At 41.6% G+C, this 20,547-nt stretch overlaps 2 protein-coding genes across 3 annotated transcripts in view; both read left to right on the plus strand.

Annotated features, from left to right (window-relative positions):
* The window catches only part of LOC139941841 (dmX-like protein 2), a 77,516-nt gene that overhangs the window by 25,702 nt on the left and 31,267 nt on the right, over window positions 1-20,547 (plus strand). For both annotated transcript variants that reach the window (XM_071938466.1, XM_071938467.1), the window contains exons 5-21: window positions 487-667; window positions 3,363-3,429; window positions 4,358-4,527; window positions 4,969-5,148; window positions 6,087-6,220; window positions 6,614-6,732; window positions 7,428-7,572; window positions 7,946-9,306; window positions 9,648-9,797; window positions 10,636-10,843; window positions 11,517-13,763; window positions 14,494-14,559; window positions 14,991-15,079; window positions 16,079-16,267; window positions 17,062-17,159; window positions 17,688-19,708; window positions 20,221-20,454. In XM_071938466.1, the coding sequence (XP_071794567.1) occupies window positions 487-667; window positions 3,363-3,429; window positions 4,358-4,527; window positions 4,969-5,148; window positions 6,087-6,220; window positions 6,614-6,732; window positions 7,428-7,572; window positions 7,946-9,306; window positions 9,648-9,797; window positions 10,636-10,843; window positions 11,517-13,763; window positions 14,494-14,559; window positions 14,991-15,079; window positions 16,079-16,267; window positions 17,062-17,159; window positions 17,688-19,708; window positions 20,221-20,454 (7,659 nt within the window). The remainder of the gene's footprint in view (window positions 1-486; window positions 668-3,362; window positions 3,430-4,357; window positions 4,528-4,968; window positions 5,149-6,086; window positions 6,221-6,613; window positions 6,733-7,427; window positions 7,573-7,945; window positions 9,307-9,647; window positions 9,798-10,635; window positions 10,844-11,516; window positions 13,764-14,493; window positions 14,560-14,990; window positions 15,080-16,078; window positions 16,268-17,061; window positions 17,160-17,687; window positions 19,709-20,220; window positions 20,455-20,547) is intronic.
* LOC139941842 (serine/threonine-protein kinase ULK3-like) overlaps window positions 1-20,547 on the plus strand; it is a 181,249-nt gene that overhangs the window by 11,935 nt on the left and 148,767 nt on the right. The gene's annotated exons all lie outside the window — the stretch shown is intronic.

Consider the following 20,547-nt stretch of genomic DNA (forward strand, 5'->3'; position numbering starts at 1 on the left):
TCTGATGGCCCAGATAAATGTCATACAGATTGTCTGAATATTCATTGGATGTCCCCAGACAGTTTCCATGGCGACTGATAGCTAGAGAATACATGTATTTGTTGGATGTGTTTTGGAGTAAAAAAACAAAAACAAAAAAGCTTGGGAGGATAAGCTGTTTAAGACGAATCATCCCTGGCTACTACTTAAAATACAGTTATGCTTGAACGGTTCACTCACACTGTGAGTGTGTTCACCTTTGAAAGGGCAAGGACATTTTCATTTTGCAAAAAAAATCAGCAAAAATTTACTGAAGTAAGCTTGTGAGATGGTCAAATTATTAATATTATATTATCTAGAAAGTAGAGTTGCCATAATACAAAAATTGAAGAAAAAAAAAAAACGACCCCAAGATACGCATGTATTAAAACTACAGACAAAACAGCCACCGGTAAATTGATGAACTTAATTTAAATGAGGCAACACGACTTATTTATGTATTTGCAGGTTCCAGGATTCTCACAGGCAGTGATTCAATCCAGCTATGGGCCAGTTGTAAGGAAGATGGCCCTCCCCAAGATGTATTAACAGAAGGGGGAGGCACTGCTGCTGACTCCACCCCTTCCACCACTCCCAAAGCGTCATCAACCATCAAGGGATGTCAATGGGAGAATATCTGGCAATGCACGTTAGTATGAACTATTTTAAACATTTGTGAACTATGACGCATTTCAGCAGTGTGCTGCGATGACATTATAAACTAAATGAACCATAAATTTGATAATTTTATGATATACAGGGTTTGCTCATAACGTTTTCAGTGGCAAGCCAGGGGACCTGCAGCGGATTTCACAAAACACTAGGATTAATCCTAACGTAGGATGGGTTCAATGTGTCCTACTATTATGGTTACAGAACTTAATTCGTCTTAAGTCCTAAGATTAATCCTAAGTTAGGAAGAGTGTGGTGAAATTGATAGCAGGTCCCAATTTCATAAAGGCTGTAAGCACAACAACTCACTTAGCACAGAATAAGATTGCTTAGCAGAAACAGGTTACCAACCCGAGGTACATTCAGTCTGAATTGTTGTGGCTGGTGCCCAACTCACTTTTTTGTTCAGCAAAAGATTTTGTCAAACAATGATTTAAAATCCCTGACTTTTGACTTGAAATGGCATTTTTTGTCAAATAGTGTAGGTGCTGTTCACCCTGGCTTGAATCATGCAATCACGCTGCTACATCTACATGAATGTAATAATAATAGGGACACCGCCAATATAGGGCTAGATAGCTCAGTTGGTAGAGCGCCGACACGTTAATCCGGAGGGCGTTGGTTCGAATCCCACTCTAGTCAATTCTTTGTTCAATCCCCAAAATCAATAATAATAATAATAATAATAATAATAATAATAATAAGTAAAATTTATATTGCGCATGTATCCACCTAAAAAGGTGCTCAAAGCACTACATGTACACCATTTGATTTTCAGTCACTACCCGATTGCGTGGGTTTTCCTCTGGAACAATTCTCATGGGATTTCCCTCCCACATCGAAAAACTGAAACTTCCTTCCTAGTCTTCTCTCCATTGGGTTCTTGGCTTGTTGTATTCAATATACAGGTAGATTTTCTGAGAATCCTTGGCTGCACAATTTTGTAAAATATATAACTTGGTGAAGTGTAAATGTACACATGGGAAGATGGGATTTGCGCTGTTAAAAACACGTTCATGTAGGTTGTACATGTTAATGGGACACGTTGCCTTGGATCGAGGGAGTTGGCATTTGAAACCGTTTGTTATTAAATTGATATGGTTAGAAAGATGTTTTAAAAGTAGAATATAATGATCCACACAAACATGCCTTGAAATTGAGTGGTTTTCCTTTTACTTTGCGAACTAACACGGTCAGCTATTTTATGGAGTCAGAAACTTAACTCCATAAAATGGTGTGCCGTGTTATTTCACGACTTATAAGGAAAGCCATGCAATTTAGAGGCGTGTTTGTGTGGATTGTATATTCTTGTTATAAAACATCTTTCCAACCATACGCTTTTTATCTGGATCTGGATATATTATAAGCCGATAAAAATGGATACACGGATCGCATCAGAGTATAACAAACGGTTTCAAAACGCTTTTCGTAGACCAACTCGCCTGATCCAAGGCAACATGTCCCTTTAATGTGCACGTCTACAAATACCAATTTTGCCCCTAAAATATGGCTGATTAATCGTGATTATTCCAGGTGGGTTGATTATTATTGACAAATGGTGGATTAAAAATGAAGTGAACTTGGTGAATGATGGATGGTTATTGGGCTGTTTCTATGGGCTAATTTTCAATGGTTAATATAGTAGGAGCTTGATTTGTCGGTTTGCTTTAGAATTTTGATATACACATGTATACAAAAATAAATTAGGGAAAGCCAAAATACTTTTTATACAAAGTCCATGCGTTCTCATCAAACTAAATTATGATTGACAGCAGCACGGACACTAGGTTACCAAGGTAACTAGGGTAGAGGGCATCATTTTATTCTAGAGGGTCACATTTCAATTGGCCAATTAAAATTGTAAATTCGATTTGTGTTTCTCTTAAACAAGTCACTTTTCAACGCTCTTGCTATGCCAGTTACTTTTTTAATGAAAGTGAGTGTGAAATCGTATACATTGTCTGCGCGTAAATAGAAAAATAGACACTGTTTATTTAGCACCATTCAGACTGGATGGTTGTATGCTTGACATGTAGCTTGCCTTTAATAGTACAAGTACAATGTTTAAAATTGAACAGTATGCACAGCACTCGTAACATTTAATGGTTGTTGATGTGCAGTTAAAAACTACCATTTTATCACTAATTACTTTTTATGACATTTGAATAAAAGTGCATGTACAAAAATCTTGTAGTTTTCATCTGGGTTTAGGCCCTTTGAAATTACACAACAAAAACTAGTCAATATGCTAGAGGCTTAACGTCAAATGAGAGGCTTAATGTTTTGTTATGTTCCGTCTTCCTCTTTTTACTCACTAGAGAATAATGAAAGCAAAAACGCCCATGTTGCACAAATTTGTGTGCTTTCAGATGCCTAATAAAAGGCTTCAGGCCTGAGTTAGAAAAAACCTCTTTCTTGAAAACTTCAGAGGGAGCTGTTTCTCACAATGGTTTTTACTATCAATAGCTCTGTTTTGCTTGTTACCAACTAAGTTTTTTTTTGCTAACAATTATTTTGAGTAATAACAAATAATGTTCAGTGAAGGTTCACATGTTGCCCAAAATTTGCACATAAATTGTTTTGCATTTAGAGTTTTTTCTTATATTTTCAAAATACTAGCTGCATCAAATGTGTTTTTGATCACTTGTTTATTGTTATCACTTTTATAACAGGACAGCCACGCCCGTGTTCCATTTGTTGTTTTCTCACGATGGACAATTCTTTGCATCCGCAGGAAAGGTAAATACAATTAACTTAAAAGATTTAATATAATGGTTGAATAAGCAGGATTTGAACCTATGTTTGCACTCTCCCTATTTTGTTAATATCTTTGTTCTAGAGTACCATTCAGAAGCCATACTACCATTTACTGCCATCTTACCAGGGATCACACCCAAATTTATGATAGTACCTGGGAAGCAACGGCAACGGATCACTTTAATTTGATGTTTTTTTTTGTTTTTTTTAATATCAAGTTATAAACCAGTGACAGGATAAATAGTTAATGATTTGGGATTGAACAAAGACTAATTTAAATATAATGGTTATATATTAAATATAATGGTTGAACGAGCAGGATCTGAACCTGTGTTTGCAGTCTCCTTATTTTGTTACTATCTTTGCGTGAGGGTGCCAGTCAGAGACCAAGCAACCGTTAGCTGCCATGAAACTAGGGATCAACCCCAAATTATGGATACAAACTGGGAAGCGACAGCCAGGGGATCACTTTAATGGGATGTGTTTTTTGGTTTTAAATATTAAATTATAAATCACTGACTGGATAGATATTAGATGATTTGGGATTGAACAAAGACAAATTCACGTGGGCAGGATTTGAACCAACAGCCATTTGTTTAATCTGCAAATGCTCGACCAACTGAGATATCTAGTTCTACATGAATGTTGCCCCCTCCCTATTCAGTCAAAATCTTCAACGTTCATGGGTGCCAGTCAGAAGCCAAACATGTGTATGAATGTTGAGCACCCAATCAGTTTATAGCCAACTGGTATTCAACATGGTCATGTGACCACCTATCAACCAATAGGACTGCCTAAACTGTCTTGGGTATTTATGAACATTCGTTAAAATATTAAACAATCATTTGGTCAGACAAGTTGCAGTGTAGCTGTGCCTCAATAATTTTTATTCCCTAAATTTCCAATTTAGGCTGACAGACTTGTCAAAATATGGTACCAGACCCGGAAACCAGCCTTCAAGTGTGGTACCCAGACTACTGCAGAGCCAACCAAGGGAGATGGCTATAGCTTTGTGTATATTGCACATCCGAGGGCAGTAACTGGCTTTTCGTGGAGACGCACAAGTAAATATATGACAAGGTATGTGTTGGTCTGGTATTCTAAACGTTCAAGAGTTCTTTCGCTTTTTGGTATAACACTGCTCTAGTATTGTAAAGGTCGTGGGTTCGAATTACACCCGAGTAATACGCCTGTGATTTTTTTCACAGAACTTTAGTAAGTACTGAGAATACAGTGCTAACACACATCGGCGTATATGGGTAAAAAACAAAATTAATAAAGGCATTTTGTTATTCAAATAGACGGGCATGCAACTTTCCTTGGATCAGCTGATTTCCTCTTGTTTTTTTTTCAGTTTTGCCATTTAAAATGGAAGAATACTTTACAAAATCATTGTTATTTTGTAGTTTCCTCTTTTTTTTGTGAAGTTACAGTTGCATGCCTGAATAGTACATGATGTACCTATCAATAGGTTTTGGTGCTAAAACCAAAAACAATTTTATATGGTTATTTCAATGACAGCGGTACCGTCGCCAACGTCCTGGTCACATCTTGTCGGGATAACATCTGCCGATTATGGAGCGAGACGTTACTCCCTAGCAGCCAGCTTGTTGAGTCCTCTTCGCACACCGCTAACATGGCTGGCAAGTCGAGAGAAACTCGGAGTAGACGACCACAGTTCAGTCTCGGCATGAAAGGAGGGTGAGTGATATTCCTTCTCTGTGCTTGAATCTGATTGTCAATATATGACAGCGACAGTTCAAACATTTATTAGTCGGAATATTACTTTTTGTATTGTCTGTTGCCTGTGACAGCAGTACATGAGATACAATGCTGAGGTTATCTTGTTCTTTTATTATTATTATAATTTGGCAATTCACATAAAAATACAAAAATACAAAAAATTTTTACGAAAAAGATAAGCTTCGAAACATTAATTATATAAATATATACATCTGGATTGGAAAACAGTAAAAAAGGGTGGGGAAACATCAAGATATAAAAAAGGACGGCAGACAGTAAAAGAGAAAATAAAGTACCACACAACTGAGGACAACAGAAACACATCAACAATCCAGGTTTGCTAGGTTTTTATACTTTTTGTACAACACAAAACAAAAACCTCCACACATTAATGTTAAACTTAAATTGTTTAAATATGATGATAGTAGAAACCTGCCTTAAAGTATTACTTTCCTAGATGCTGTAGTGTTTGAGAAATGAGTGAAACAATTTCACAAAAATTATTTTAGCTTGTACTACAATGGATTTACGCGACTCCTGCAAACACTGCTCTGTGGTTTCACTTTTACCCTCAAAAACTTGACGACTATTTAAGCTGAAACTTCTAAAAGTAAATTTTGTTACAAACATCTTCATTCACAGTAAGAAGGGATTCATGTCATGGCCAAACACTTGGATCTTCAAAACACTTTAGGATGTTAAGGTTGTATCTGAATTGTCGGCTGAGGCTGCAGCTACAGCTACGACTGTTGCTAAGGACATACCACTCTTCAATGCATGATTAAAAAGAAATCTAGCTGTAGCCATGGCTGTAGCTGGTAATTCAGAGATCACCACATATTGATTTATACCTTGCAAAATGATGGAAGTACCTGTGATTTGTATTGGTTTCTCAGTAAACGAAGGAGGAAATCTGGAGGAACTTCAGCTAATTCATCCGGTGGAGGTACCCAGGAAGGTCTGCAGAGTAATGGCCATGGAGGTCTACCCTTGCACTTCCATATCGCTGCTACCATCAACCCTAATACAGGTACAACCTCAGTCTTGTCTAAAAATTTTTGTATGCCTGACTGTCAACCTTGCTACCATGGGCAGTGCACCATACCGATGCCTCTCGTCTCTAACCCCTGGCAGGGATGTAAAAAAAAAAAGAATGCTGATTGGCCTACCAAAAGTGACTGCTTTGCGTGGGAAAAAGAAACAAAAAATGGTGCAGCGAGATAGGTACACCACTGGGAACAAAATTGGCCTGACTGTGTAACCTCCTCTCCAGACCAAGATTTTGTATGCCTCACTATTAAACCATAACATGGCACTATGTTAATAATTGGGTCTTGATTAACGGCTTTATAAACATTGTGTATTATTATTATTATAGATTATTATTATCGAGTATTATCATCAATATTATTATTATCTACAGATATCCCTTTGCTGCCAGCTATGGGTAAGATGTCCAAGGGTAGCACACCAAACTTTGTGGTCAACTGGCTGAACAACAAGGAGCTACAGTACACATTAGCAGCAGAAACACTTCTTCAGGTCAGGCCTCCCTCCCCTTAAAACCCATTCAAACTCTTAGTGGTTTGGGTTGAATGTAGTGCCAGAGGTCATTGTTAGCTTTGTACAATACAATAATAATAATAATTATAACAATGTATGTGATTAGTTATGAATGAGGTATGATAAAAAAAAAAAACGCTAATAATTTGTTGCACTGTATATCATTAATTGGATGATTTTTGGATTCTGACTATGGTGGTATGCCTGATCCCATGTAAAGCAGTTTGCTAGTGCACTCCTCTTTGTCGAGTGCTATTTAGTAACTCAACATCCAAACTGTTGGACTCTGATTATAGTGTCATGCCTGATCCCATGTAAAGCATAAATAACTTGCTATTTTGTTATTTTCATGTTTAATCATTTTCTACTTGTAGCCCCTTACCTATAGTGGCTTTTAGCCTTGTTTGGGGCAAACATGTTTGAAAAAACTTTGAAAAAAATTGCGAAACTCATTTCAAAAGGTGGTCTTGTTTTGAGATATCGCTGAAAATTCATAACTATGTCTGCAGGAAGAATAATCCCTAATCGGAATACACTTTCTGAGAAACGTTACTGACAGAAATACTTCCAAGTGAAATGTTTTTACAAAATATTTTTACAATGGCAAGCTGCCCAAATTTGTTGTTGCCAATAATATTCAGAGTGATAACCAAAATGTTTATTCCCTTTTACAGATCAATAAAGATGATAAATCAGAGAGTGATCTTGAAGATTCTTCTTCGGAGGCGTCGTCATACTCTGAGGATGAAGGGGTCGGGGAAGGAGTGAATGAAGGAGCGGAGGAAGGCGGGGATCCGACCAATCAGAATCCAGTTACGTGTAAGTTGATGATCAGGAGTCAATGTGATTGGCTATGTTCGAGCATTTGATTTTGCTGGATTTTTTCTAATTTCAGGATTTTCTCAAAATCTCATTGAGCCTTCATTTTTGTTGTTCAAAGAAATGAAGCAGTCAGCGAAGGAGAAATGAACAGTACTCATTGTGTCTAAACCTGTAGTTTTGTATTTCTGGCAATGCACAGAGTCTGTAAACCTGAAATGAAACGCCAGGGAGGTTCCAGGTCAAACACAAAGTCAAACCGAGACCTGCAGCCAGTTTCATGAATTTTACTCAGGACTATTACTCATCATAGTTTCTGCTGATATTATTCGTCTTCAATAAACTATTGTTTACTATTTTCACTTTTCTAAAGCCGACGAGCATGACTCTGGGACATCAGGGTCCACGCAGAACGAGTCGGGCCAATCTGGTCGGATGACACCACCTGAGATTCTGACCGTCGACACCGATGCGAATGGAAGCAGACCACTCGCCAGACCGGGGAATCTGGGCTCATTCCCATCATTTCCACAGCTCGCTAGCATCGCCCAAGTCGGGTCCACACCACTGGGTCGCCTTCAGAAGAAATTCGACGACATGCTGCGAGAGTGGAACCAATGCCCGGACATGTTGTTTAGTATTCATCCGATCGATGGGTCCTTTCTGCTGTGGTTGGTCGACTGGGTCGATGAAGCCATTCCAGGAGTTCATCGCCAACCCCAGGTTAGCTTCTCGTGTCGGATACCACAGGCTTTCCCGATTCACGACGCGACGACATTGTGCAGTAATCTAGTCCTGTACAGGAGCAACTTGACTATGGACCCTAGAGCCAGTAGGAGGCAGCCGAATCTTCTCTCGCCAAGAGAAGAACGACCTGGCATGACACCGAGCTACAGCTTCTCCCAGCGGCTGGGTACGGTACCGGCAGGCATCAACATCTATGCATTCACTCCCAGAGTCTCTATGCTCTCAAAACATTCCAACGGGACACTGAACCAGTGGGAGATCAGTTTCTCTGAGACGTCCAAGTTCCAGACTGTGCTGAACGTCGCCCACACTTCCAGGTGCTGTGGCCACCGCTTTAGTCTCAACGATATCTCCTGCCATCCTGTCTTACCCCTCCTGCTCACCTCCTCCCATCACAACATTCCCAGCGTTGAGGTGGACCCTGAAATCGTTTCATGTCGGTCCCGCAGACTGTCGACAGCGTCCCGGAAAGTGCCGCCAGGAGACGTATCCCCGAAGAGAAGGAGAAGCTCCATCAATTTATTCGGTCGGAGCCTTCTGTCGGAAAGCGAACATCAAAGAGTTATGCTGTTGTATAATTTCAATACCGATATGGACGAACTCGAGGTGGACTTGACCTGCAAGGATGATGTCATCATCCCGGATAAGATCATGGAGCAACTGAATCAGGAGATGAACTGGCCGGACATGAGCGCCCCGACGGGACTTTGCAGTGAGCTCATCCTCTGGAGGGTCTTCCCAGTGGGGCCGCTCACCAAGAGCAGTGGGGTCGTGGAGCTGGCACGGATTAACTCTCCCTTCCTGTCGGCCTTCTCCCATGTGGCATGGTTCCCGAGTCTCTTGCCCAGCTCTTGCCTGGGCACGCTGTCCAATTCGCCCAGTGCGTGCTTCGTGGCTTCTGATGGATACAGTCTGCGCGTGTTTCAGACGGTTATCGATGCACGCTCCCTTCTGACTGAAGTCATTCCAGGAACCGACCAATTTGAGGTAGGTTAACAATCCAGAGTATGACATTTCTCCATGTAAAACTGAATGAAGAGAAGCAGTTTATGGTAAAGATTCAAAGTCAGTGACGCTATCAGCATTTATGCCATTACATTGAATTTGTTTTCCACCATGATATTCTCCCATTTGAAAGTTTTGTTGTAGGGTCACATTGTGCTTCATTGTTGATCTAATTAGTGTTGTTTTCCTCCACGAAAGGAAAGCTTATAAAACAAATAGTCTGACTCCTTTTTAGTGGATGGGTTTCAGTATTCTTTATTGTCATATTGCACATAGGGAATATGACCAAATAAAACATGTACTGGACTTTTGTTTAATTACAGGGGTATCTGAGTAGCAGTTCACCGATCAAGAAGTTCATTGACCCCTCATCGGAAGGCCCTCACCACTATAAGCCTAATGTTATCAGTTTACAGTCCACGGCACGCCCAGGGTGCATCATTGAGTTGGATGCCCTCTTCTCTGCTAAACAGGTATGAGAGAGGACCTTAAAGGCAGTGGACACTATTGGTAATTGTCAAAGACTAGCCTTTATAGTTGGTGTATCTCAACATATGCATAAAACATAAAACCTGTGAAAATTTGAGCTCAATCAGTCATTGAACTTGCGAGATAATAATGAAAGAAAAACAACACCCTTGTCACACGAAGTTGTGTGCATTTAGATGGTTGATTTCGAGACCTCAACTTCAAAATCTGAGGTCTCGAAATCAAAGTCCAGGAAAACTATGGCACTTCAGAGGGAGCCGTTTCTCACAATGTTTTATACTATCAACATCTCCCAATAACTCGGACCAAGAAAGGTTTTATGCTAATAATTATTTCGAGTAATCACCAATAGTGTCCACTGCCTTAAAACATCAGATGAATCAGAGTTTTTACCCATTGCACCAGCGTCACATGTTGCTACTATTTTCATGCTTGTCATTATGATAGTCAACTCGCTAATATGTAAATGCTGCGTCGCCTAAAATACCGCATATGGAGAATGAGAATTATTTTTATGATTACATCAGATGAATTGGGTCACCATGTCAATGATTGTACTGCGCAGCAAAGTCTCTAATGGGTTAAAACATAAAAATAATCGGTTAGACGAAGGATCGTTCAGCATGTTCGGGCCAATTCTGGAACAAGTTACTAAAGACCATTGGATTGAAGCTTTCAAGTTTAATCTCAAAACCCATTTATTGTCGTGTTTTCTCTTTGCTGAAAGATGTTCTTTGTTGGTATGTGTGTTAGTAATTTTACGGAATTGCAGTGATAAGAGCTGTTATTAATACATTTTATTACTTATTTCTTTTCTCAAAGATTTGGCACAACGTTCAGCTGATGCACATATTTCCCCATCAGAGTGTCACCGAGCACGCGCCAGCAGGAACGGCGCCTCCTAATATTACCATCGATGCTACCAGGCCTTACGCAGACCGCTTCTATCTGGTGGTCCTCGATCAGGATCAGGAAGGGGTCTCCGTTGTCCACATGTGGTACATCCATCTAGAAGCCAAAGTACTAGAAGGTAAAAACTACCGTGGGGAACTTTTAACATTACAAACAAATGCGAGCTGATGTTAAAATTATTAAACATCAAGTAATAAACATCAAGGGAAACTAAAAAATGGGGAGGTAGTGCTTTCTGCTTTACCGGCTAGGCTTCCAATTGAACATACCCAAGCCTCTGTTCGTATGGACTGAGAAAGGGGTAACCCTGTTAAAGCCCCTAAATTATGGGGGACAAAAATTACTGGAGCAGAATTTGAACCAGCGACCTTCGAATAATGTGCCGGCGCTCTACCAACTGAGCTATCTAGCCCTATGTTAGGTCTCCCTTTTCTGTTGATATCTTTTTTTTGAGAACTTTACAACATTACAAAGAAATACAAAGAAATCCAAGTCATTAGAAACCTAAGAAATATCAAGTAACAAACCGCAAGGGGAACTTATCAGGTAAATTTTTAAATAGTTATTAATATTTATTAAACCAGTTGCAAGAATGGACAAAATCTTACTGTTTTGTGTGAATGAAGAAGTTGCCTTTAGTTTTGTCTTAAAAAAAAAGAAAAATAGTAGCTCCCATCACAGAAGTTTGGGCTATAATGGGTCATTTGGTGGAACCATTTTTGCAAGACACATTCAAACCTCATAAGCATTTTTTTTATAATTTCGTCGTTTGCTTTTTTTTCCCTCAACAGTTCAAAGTAAAGCAAAAGAGATGCAAAGTGAAGACATTCCAGATGACTCCTCCGTCGACTCTTCAGACAGTGAAGAATCTCCTCAATTTGACTCAAGCAGCGCTCCTCAAACCACCATGAAGGTGCGGACATACTCCCACAAGATCTGCACCCAGAAGCTATCCCTTCCCCCAGGCGTTGAGGTCATCAGCGCCACCCCATCCACCAGCCATCTCAGCTCTTCGACCATCTACCCTGCCATCATGTCTGCCTACATGTTCTCCACGGCATGCTCGGACGGCAAGCTCCGTTTCTGGTGTTGCAAGATCGTCGATCCCAGCAAGGTCCACCGTACGGCCCTGGACTTGAAACTCGAGCTGGAGTCCATCAGAGCACGGTCAGAGTCTGACTCGTCGGCCGAGGCATGTGAGAAGCTTAGAGGAGACGTCTTGGCAGAAGCCTCGTATCGTTGGCAAGAATGGAAGCTCTTGGCGCAGGACCGTGACTCCACCAGCTCGGTGGAGGTACCGGGTACTCCGGTTGGACTCAGCTGTGCCTACAGTGGACGAATTGCATGTGTCTACCGAACTGATCTAGACCCAAAATCGCCAGTACGCAGGCGCGAGGGAAAGGAAGTTCCACTGCAGGTCAGCATTTTCGAGTGCGAATCGAGCGGAGGAGCAGAGTGGGTCTACGAGGACAAACTCGATTTAGGATTACTGGATTTAGAGCCTCTGAACCCCGAAACGGGAAGCAATATTGAGGATCTGAACTATAAGATGATGAAGCGTAGCTCCAAAGTGAAGGATTTTATCAATCTTCGAGATCTTACTGTGGGTGTAAGCCCCATGGCGCTAGACCTCACCAACGTCAATCTAAGCCCAAGAGCTGGCCGTATTCAGAAACCAAAGTTGTTTCCTAGAGAAGAGAAAAAAGCGCTTCCTGTCCAGATTATGTGGGTCTCTAAAGAAGATGGCTCTTACATGCTCACGGTAGGAATTGGCACCAGAGTTATCATCTTCGCCCAAGTGTTGCCAAACAGAGCAAATGTCCATCTCGGTGCTAACCACGAGAAGCTGCCCGAACAGAGCATCTTGGTAAACCAGAAAACCCAAGGTCATGGCTCCACACTCCTAGCTAAGGAGGACTTAAGACCCAAGTGGATGCCGCTTTGGACAATCATGCTGTCGAGTGTGGATGGTATCGCTCCCCATACAAAGATGCTGTCCTGGGTGCGGCCTGGTGTCTTAATGGTCGGCATGCAAAATGAAATGCATGTTTACTCTCAGTGGAAAGGACCTGAACAACATTCGGCTGCCACTAAAAAGAAATCGGCACGACGTGACACCGACACAGGCAGGAGGCCCAGCTTGACAAACAAAGAATCAGTGCTCTCTTCGGTGTCCAATCTCTCTGTGAATATCTTGGCAGTACCGATGACAAAAATGGACCGTGAACAGTCCTACTCTGAGCTCACTAGGTTTGCAGGAATTGACGTCGAGGAGCCGTCCACATCGGAATCAGCTGAGGCGGAAGAGTTAACATCTGATGTCGGGATATTTGAGTATTCCTACATGGCCTGCCCTGTCTTGCCGCAGTACCATCCGAAGCAGCTAATGGAGCTGTTGAATTGTGGCAAGGTACGTCGCGTCAAGGCCATCCTGGCACACTTGGTGCGTTGCTTCGCGGGTGACAGTGCAATCCAGAAAGCCCTCATGACCAATGACAGCGACTCACTCCACTCCTTCTCTGAAACGGAAGACGCCTTCTCCGGTCGTGGTAAATCGGTCAGCAACAGCCCTACAGATCAACCCTCTCTGGACGACTCCAAATTGGATTATATTGAACTCATGTCGATCCCGCCGCTGCCACTATATGCCCTTATATCTGCTGACAAGGCAGAATCTCTACCCCCTCATTCGTCGACCCCCAGTATAACCAAAGCCAACAATGTCGGATCCTTCGCCTCACCCCAAGACCCCAACGCGGAATACTCAAAGCTGTTCTCCTACAGTGTTGATGCCTCATCCCCGCCAACGTTTGACGTCTTTGCAGAGCCAACCGGAGGCGATCGGATGAATAGTGTCACCATGAAGATGAACGATGTGACGTATTTTGGCATCGCTCAGCTGCGACTTCTTACCAACTACTTAACCCATATGCATTTACCAGGACTAAGTAGCTTGGATCAGATGAATCTCTTGGCTCTGGCAGACACAGTGGCTTCCACAAAGACTGAAGTGACAACTCATAACACAGCTGGAACAGGTAAATATTGATTTTCAATATTCTTAGATGTGAAACCCTTACTGACTTAACTCTCTCCATGAATGTTTAAAAAAAATCAGTCCAGTACCCATATCTTCCACAAACAAATGACAGAAGTTGAGTGCACTTGGGTACTTTTTTAACTTAGAAAATGTTGATACAAATTCTATGGTTGGTAGCCCTATGTAGTTGAGGCTAAGTGATGGGGCTTTAGATAAATGGCCTACTCGTTATCATCAACCATTCATAACGACAGATGAGGAAAAAAAGAGTAGGACCAGTTCATTTTGGTAAAAGCAGCGATAAGCATTTGTAGCCCCTCTGAGTGGTAGCAGGTTGGGTATTAAACAATGGGAAAAAGGCTCGTACCCATGCATTACAATATGATTTTCCAGACTGAAACAGTATAGTGAGTATGTTCTGACGTCATTTGAACTGCGAGGTCAACCTTTTCTGCCTAGGCCTTTTTGTTTAGCCTTAGGTGACCTCAATCTTCAAGAATCCTCATCTCCTTCACACTCTCCACCAACTTGTTTCGACTTTGATGAGGCCCAGTGATAAGCAGTTGTTATTTGAGCCAACAGTTCTTAATGCTCCATCTTCCTCTAGACTGTGGTCACTCATACACCCAAAAAAGTTTGGACTTGGATACTTGGTCACTGTATTGATGTTACTCAAATTTAACTTGGCCTGTTAACTGGAAGGTTTCTGATTATTGATGTTATTATAGGCACAGCGATTGGAAAAGATGGTGCCGGATATGCCACCACTGCAGGCACTACATCAACTCATGCAGGTACATGTCATTTTTATATCTGATCATTTTCTTCTTGCATATGATATTATGTTTAGGGCAGTATCGTTGAGTCAGTGCATAAAACAACAACAATTTTGCAGAAATTTGATATCTTGCCTGACAATGCGCAGTGCAAATTTGTCATACCTCGGTGCGGGTTATTTTAAGGGCGATACACAGTTTTGACAATTTCAAGTTTGTGGCCAAATTAAAGCTCTTTTAGGAAATACAACATGTGTCCTTGTTTTGTGCGTACATCCAGGCTAATTTAAGGGAGAAACAACGTTTTGACAATTTTGAACTTGGGCGTAATGAGGATATACAGCACATTTGCTTTGACCTGACGATATCAGGTTTACTGGCTCGAGAAAGGTCTATCGTACAAAACGTCATCTTTCTAAAAAATTGAAAATGAATATATCTTCTTTTAGGTGAGACGCTGGATGAATGTGGATTGCGATTTCTTCTTGCCATGCGTTTCCATGTGTGTCAATTACGCTCCATGCCACCAAGACAACAAGTAAGTAAAGCAGGGTTGTGATTTTTCTGTTTTTAACCATATGGTACATCCAGGTTTTTTTTAGCCCCCCCCAAAAAAAAAAAAGAAAAAAAAGAAAGAAATAAAGAAATAAAGAAAAAAAAGAAAAAATAACCCCAAAATTAACACAAAAAATAACAAACATAATATTATCAATTTACAAAAATACAGCAAAACAAAAGTTTAATTACTTTTTGGTTAAATATTATTTTTTAGTTTTCTCATAGTTCAAATAAAATTCATGAAAAATTCATGATAAAACAGTAGAGATAGCCCCAAATCGCAGAGGAGGGCCTTTAAAGCCATTGGACCCTTTCGGTTCAGATAAAAAAATAAAAGTTCACAGATTTACAAATAACTTACCGGGTTTACAGAAGGTAATGGTAAAAGACTTCTCTTGAAATATTATTCCATAAAATGCTTTACTTTTTGAGAAAACAACAAAACAATATAAATTCTCGTTAACGAGAATTACGGATTCATTTTAAACACATGTCATGACACGGTGAAACGCGCGGAAACAAGGGTGGGTTTTTCCGTTGTTTTCTCCCGACTCCAATGACCGATTGAGCCTAAATTTTTACAGGTTTGTAATTTGATATAGAAGTTGTGGTACACAAAGTGTGGGCCTTGGACAACACTGTTTACCGAAAGGGTCCAATGGCTTTAAACCCAACAATAACTGTACGTAGCAGTCTTTGCGCTACTGACAGGAGCGCTTCTCAGATACAATTCTGGGAGATAAAAACAGATATATTTTTCCATAGCCACATTACTTTGCATGGAACATTTCTTAGAAAGCTTTTTACCTTCGAAAGGCTTCAAAGTTGTTATTGCTATTAATCTTATGAGTGATTACCAAACCTATAACTTCCTTTTTAAGTTATTTCAGAGACTAAATCATGGACAGCTTTGCAACGATCATTTAAAAAAACACAAAAAAAACACAACAATTTTCCTTCCTTTTTGTTTTGACAACAGGTTCAGTTGAGACGCCAAGGTCTTGCCACATCACACTTTGCCTGGGCCTTCCACTCCGAAGCCGAGGAAGAACTCCTGTCCGTCATACCCGGGAATCAGATGGGCAAACCAACATGGGCCGAGTTGAGGGCCATGGGAGTTGGCTGGTGGATCCGCAATGATATCACTCTCAAACGATGCATAGAAAAGGTAAGACTCCTCTACAACATCTATTTAATGTCCTTTGATTGCTGGAAATACCTTTTAAACAAGTGGGATACACAAATCTATTAAAGTTGTTTGGTTACTCGCTGCTAAGGATTCAAACTGCCTCTTGGCATCTTGCTACACCAGTTACCATTGAGTTTGAAACTCAAGCTCCTGTGTTTCTGTTCAGCAGAGTGTGAGTTTGAATCCCAGTCGTGACACTTGTGTCCTTTTTCAAGACTATATTGACAAAATAGGGACACCGCCAATATGGGGCTAGTTAGCTCATTTGGTAGAGCGCCGGCACGTTAATCCGGAGGTCGTTGGTTCGAATCCCACTCTAGTCAATACTTTGTTCAACCACAAAAATCTTTTTCAAGACTGTTAACCATTAACTAAGCTTAACTTTAACTGCATTTAAAAAAAAACACACATTAAAATGCAGGATAAAGACATGAGCAAAAATAGAAATATGGTTTAAAAATACACAACAAGTAAAATTGAGACTAATTTTATCATTTTTACTGCATCCTTCGAATGGGATGTGAAGCCGTTGGTCGAGTGTGTTGTTTACTGCATGTAAAAAGAACCCAATGCACTTTTCGAAAAAGAAGTGGTTCAAACCGGTGTTCCTGGTTTAATTGGCTGCATATACTTCAAAGACGAAGCTCGACAATACCTTGCAGGAAAATACAGAATGTTAAAGCGCCTTTAGTGTCACTGAGTGATGGATATGAGCACTATGTAAAAAGCCACTATAATAATATAATAATGAATATATGGTGATGTTTTTACAGCTTGCCAAAGCCCAGTTCCAGGCAAATAAGAATCCCTTGGATGCCGCTCTCTTCTACATGGCCATGAAGAAGAAGACGCTAGTCTGGGGATTATTCAGGTACGTAGAAACATTTCTTCTGGGCCTAATTTCACAGCACTGGTTAACGACTGATTTGATTCTTACCATCCGATAGTGCTGCTAATCGTAAGCACAGGAAAAGGCATCTTCCGATGCTTACTGTATGAAAACGATAAATATCCGTGGTGAATGCACAAGATGGCTGCCTAATTTTCTAGCTAAGCTGTGGAACACGTTTATGCTTATGCTTTTCTGCTACAGCTTGCACATATATCTGCTTACTGTTAAGCAGCACTAGGAAATTGTGCCCTGGTCTTAGTCTCAGTATCTGTCTTCAAGCCATGGGAGACTTTGGAACTATAGGTGGCAGTAGACTTACCAGGTAAAATTCCATTGTTAATATAGTTCTGAGCACGCGCACATTACTGTGAACAATGGATTTACCTGGTGAGTCTGCTGCCACCTAGTGTACCCCAGACTCAAGTTTGAAAAACGTTGTTTTAAATTTAAATGCGAGATTGTTTTTGGTAATGTTGCTGTTTCTTTTAATTTATAATTAACATACAGGTCTGTTAGTGATCAAAGAATGACCCAGTTCTTTAGTAACAACTTCAGCATTGAACGCTGGCGTAAGGCAGCCCTGAAGAACGCCTACGCTCTGCTGGGACGTCAACGCTTTGAGCACGCAGCAGCCTTCTTCCTCCTAGCTGGATCTCTCAAGGACGCCCTGGAGGTTTGCCTGAACAACCTGGAAGACGTTCAGCTTGCGATGGTCATCGCCAGACTGTACGAGGAAGACCTAGAGATGCCGACCGCCCAGAAGGAGATTCTCTACCGCGACATCCTGGGATCTGACAGCAACGGGAACCGAGTTGATGGCCTTCAACCGTCTAAGGACCCTTTCCTGAGAAGCATCGCCCACTGGATGCTGAAAGATTACACCCAGGCGCTGGATACGCTCATCATCCCACCGGTGAGGAGAAAGAACAATGTGGAGTACCACGAGGTCGACGATGAACTTTGGGGGAACCCTGACGTCTTCAACTTCTACAACCATCTGAGGACGCATCCACTGCTGATGCGTCGACAGTTTGCTGACCAGGACAAACCAGGCATGTCTGTCCTGATCACAGGATTTGGAAGTGGGTCGGGGCTTGTCGCCAAAGAAGGTGATAGTTTTATTAAGGATGAGATCACAAACTTGGAGAGGAAGATGTTTTTTGCAACGGCGCATGCCCACTCGGCGGCAGGCTGCCCAATGCTCACCCTAGAAGTGTTATCCAAGCTTCCACCGGTGAAATCCAATGGCATTCATTCATGTGAAAACGGAGATGTTCAAGTGACGGTAGACACAAAGACCAACCATGAAATCAGTACTGAAATGATAAGCACGGGAACTATAGGTAGCTTCACCGAGTCAGGGCTCACAAACCAACCCACTAAAAAGAACCCAGAGTCTATGGACTGGGGTCAACCGTTGACCAATGGTAGAGCGGAGCCTGAGTTAGATTTGGATTGGGGTCAACCTATTGCAGGAAAGTTTGACGACGAGTTGAAACTGGACTGGAGCGATGAGAGCGAAGAAGAGGAGAAAGAGGATGATAAACCAACAGAGGGCGCCATTCCAAACCATCTACAAAATGGTGATCATACCACAGAGAAAACTGTCAGCAGAGGACAGTCCTCCGAGAGCGAGGAAGGCACTGTCGACGTCTTCGCCCAGCAGCTCAAGTTCTCGTCCTGTCTGAAAATCATGATGGAGGAGCTCAGAACATTGGCGACTGGATTTGAAGTGGAAGGGGGCCAGCTCCGCTACCAGCTTTACATGTGGTTGGAGCACGAGGTGGAGATGCTGAAAGAGCTATGCAACTACGGGGTCACGGGGAACCAGGGAGCTTCGGAGGACGCCGGGGATGAAGCCGATCAGGAACTGGAGCATATAGACTGTCTGGCCGAGCGAGCTCTACACGCCCGCTGGATCGATCTCGAGGAGAAACGACAACGTGCGGCCAGGAGGAAAAAGTGGCTGAAATGCCACCATCATCTGCTGAGAAGCTTAATGAGCTACGGGATCATCTACGGATTGAATGGAGGTGGGTTGACATCGGTCGCCGTAGAATTGCTCCTGTTGACGCAGGAGATACAACAGGAAAGCCTACAGCGACAGTTATCCACCCCTCTCCCGCTTCCGACCACTCTGCCTCTCCTCTCGGCGAGTATTGCAACGTGTAAGACGGTCATGACGGATCCCATCATGTACTTACGGAATTTCATTCACGATATTCTGAACTCCATCCTGGACCTGACCGCACCGCCGAGCCCCAAACGCCACATTAGTAAAGTGCTCACCATCCATCGACTCAGTATGGCACTCTCCGCCTGCGTCTATCAGACACTCTGCGATAGCGATAGCTTCAGCGGGGCGGATACGTACACTAAGTCCACTGGAATGGATGCTTACGACGGTCGCAACACAAATGTGATGTACCGTTCTGGTTCGGGTAACCTGGTTGGTGTGAGTGGAAGGAAGCGAAATGCTAGTAACGAGGGAATGCTGACTGTTACATCATTACCAGCAAAATGGCCAGGTGAGTCCTATTTGCTTATTGTTATTACTGGTCAACTGGGAATCTTAATCCATTCTTCAAACTTTCTCATTTATCTTCAATGCAATTTCACTTTTATTATCCCAAACCTCAAAACTTGACATAAAATTGACAAAAATTACAATGAACTACATGTACAGTGTTGTAAGTTTTACCAGTATACAGTACAAAATACTTTACCAAAACCACAAAACTTCTCCAAAAAAACAAAAAAACAAAAAACAAACATACATTTTCTCTGGATACAGCAACCTCTAGTAGCTATCTCATCAATGTAGATGTTGTTAAACAATGATCTAACAGAATCCTAGCATGCACAGGCCTGTATTTATAAATATATACACATGTACACAGAAGCAACTATTTATGAAATGCCTTGCTAAAATATGCAAGCTTGTCTACAATAACACCCATATTATTTTTTTGAAGTACAGTTCATACTAGTCTGCCTTGAAGTATAAATCTTACACTACTTATTAAAACTCATCATACAGGTGTTGCAACATTACAAGCGCTACTCGTGAGCGAGCGGGACGAAGACTCGGCCACCCCTAACGTGTTTCTGTGCGAGAGTCTGTTTGCCGTCTACCTGAGTCAGCTGGTGCACGCTCTTACGACGGGGAACGCCAACGATCTCTTCCGTCTTGCGTCTCATACGCTGGACACCAAGATGTGGTCCTCCGTGTTCGGCGGTGGTGCTAAAGTACTAGATCAACCCAAATCTGCTCGTGAGTATTAAATAATCTCTTTCCCAACTAGACTTAAACGCAGTGGACACTATTGGTAATTGTCAAAGACTAGTCTTCACAGTTTGTGTATCT

This window comes from Asterias amurensis, chromosome 9 (genome assembly GCF_032118995.1).
Source record: "Asterias amurensis chromosome 9, ASM3211899v1".
Taxonomy (NCBI): domain Eukaryota; kingdom Metazoa; phylum Echinodermata; class Asteroidea; order Forcipulatida; family Asteriidae; genus Asterias; species Asterias amurensis.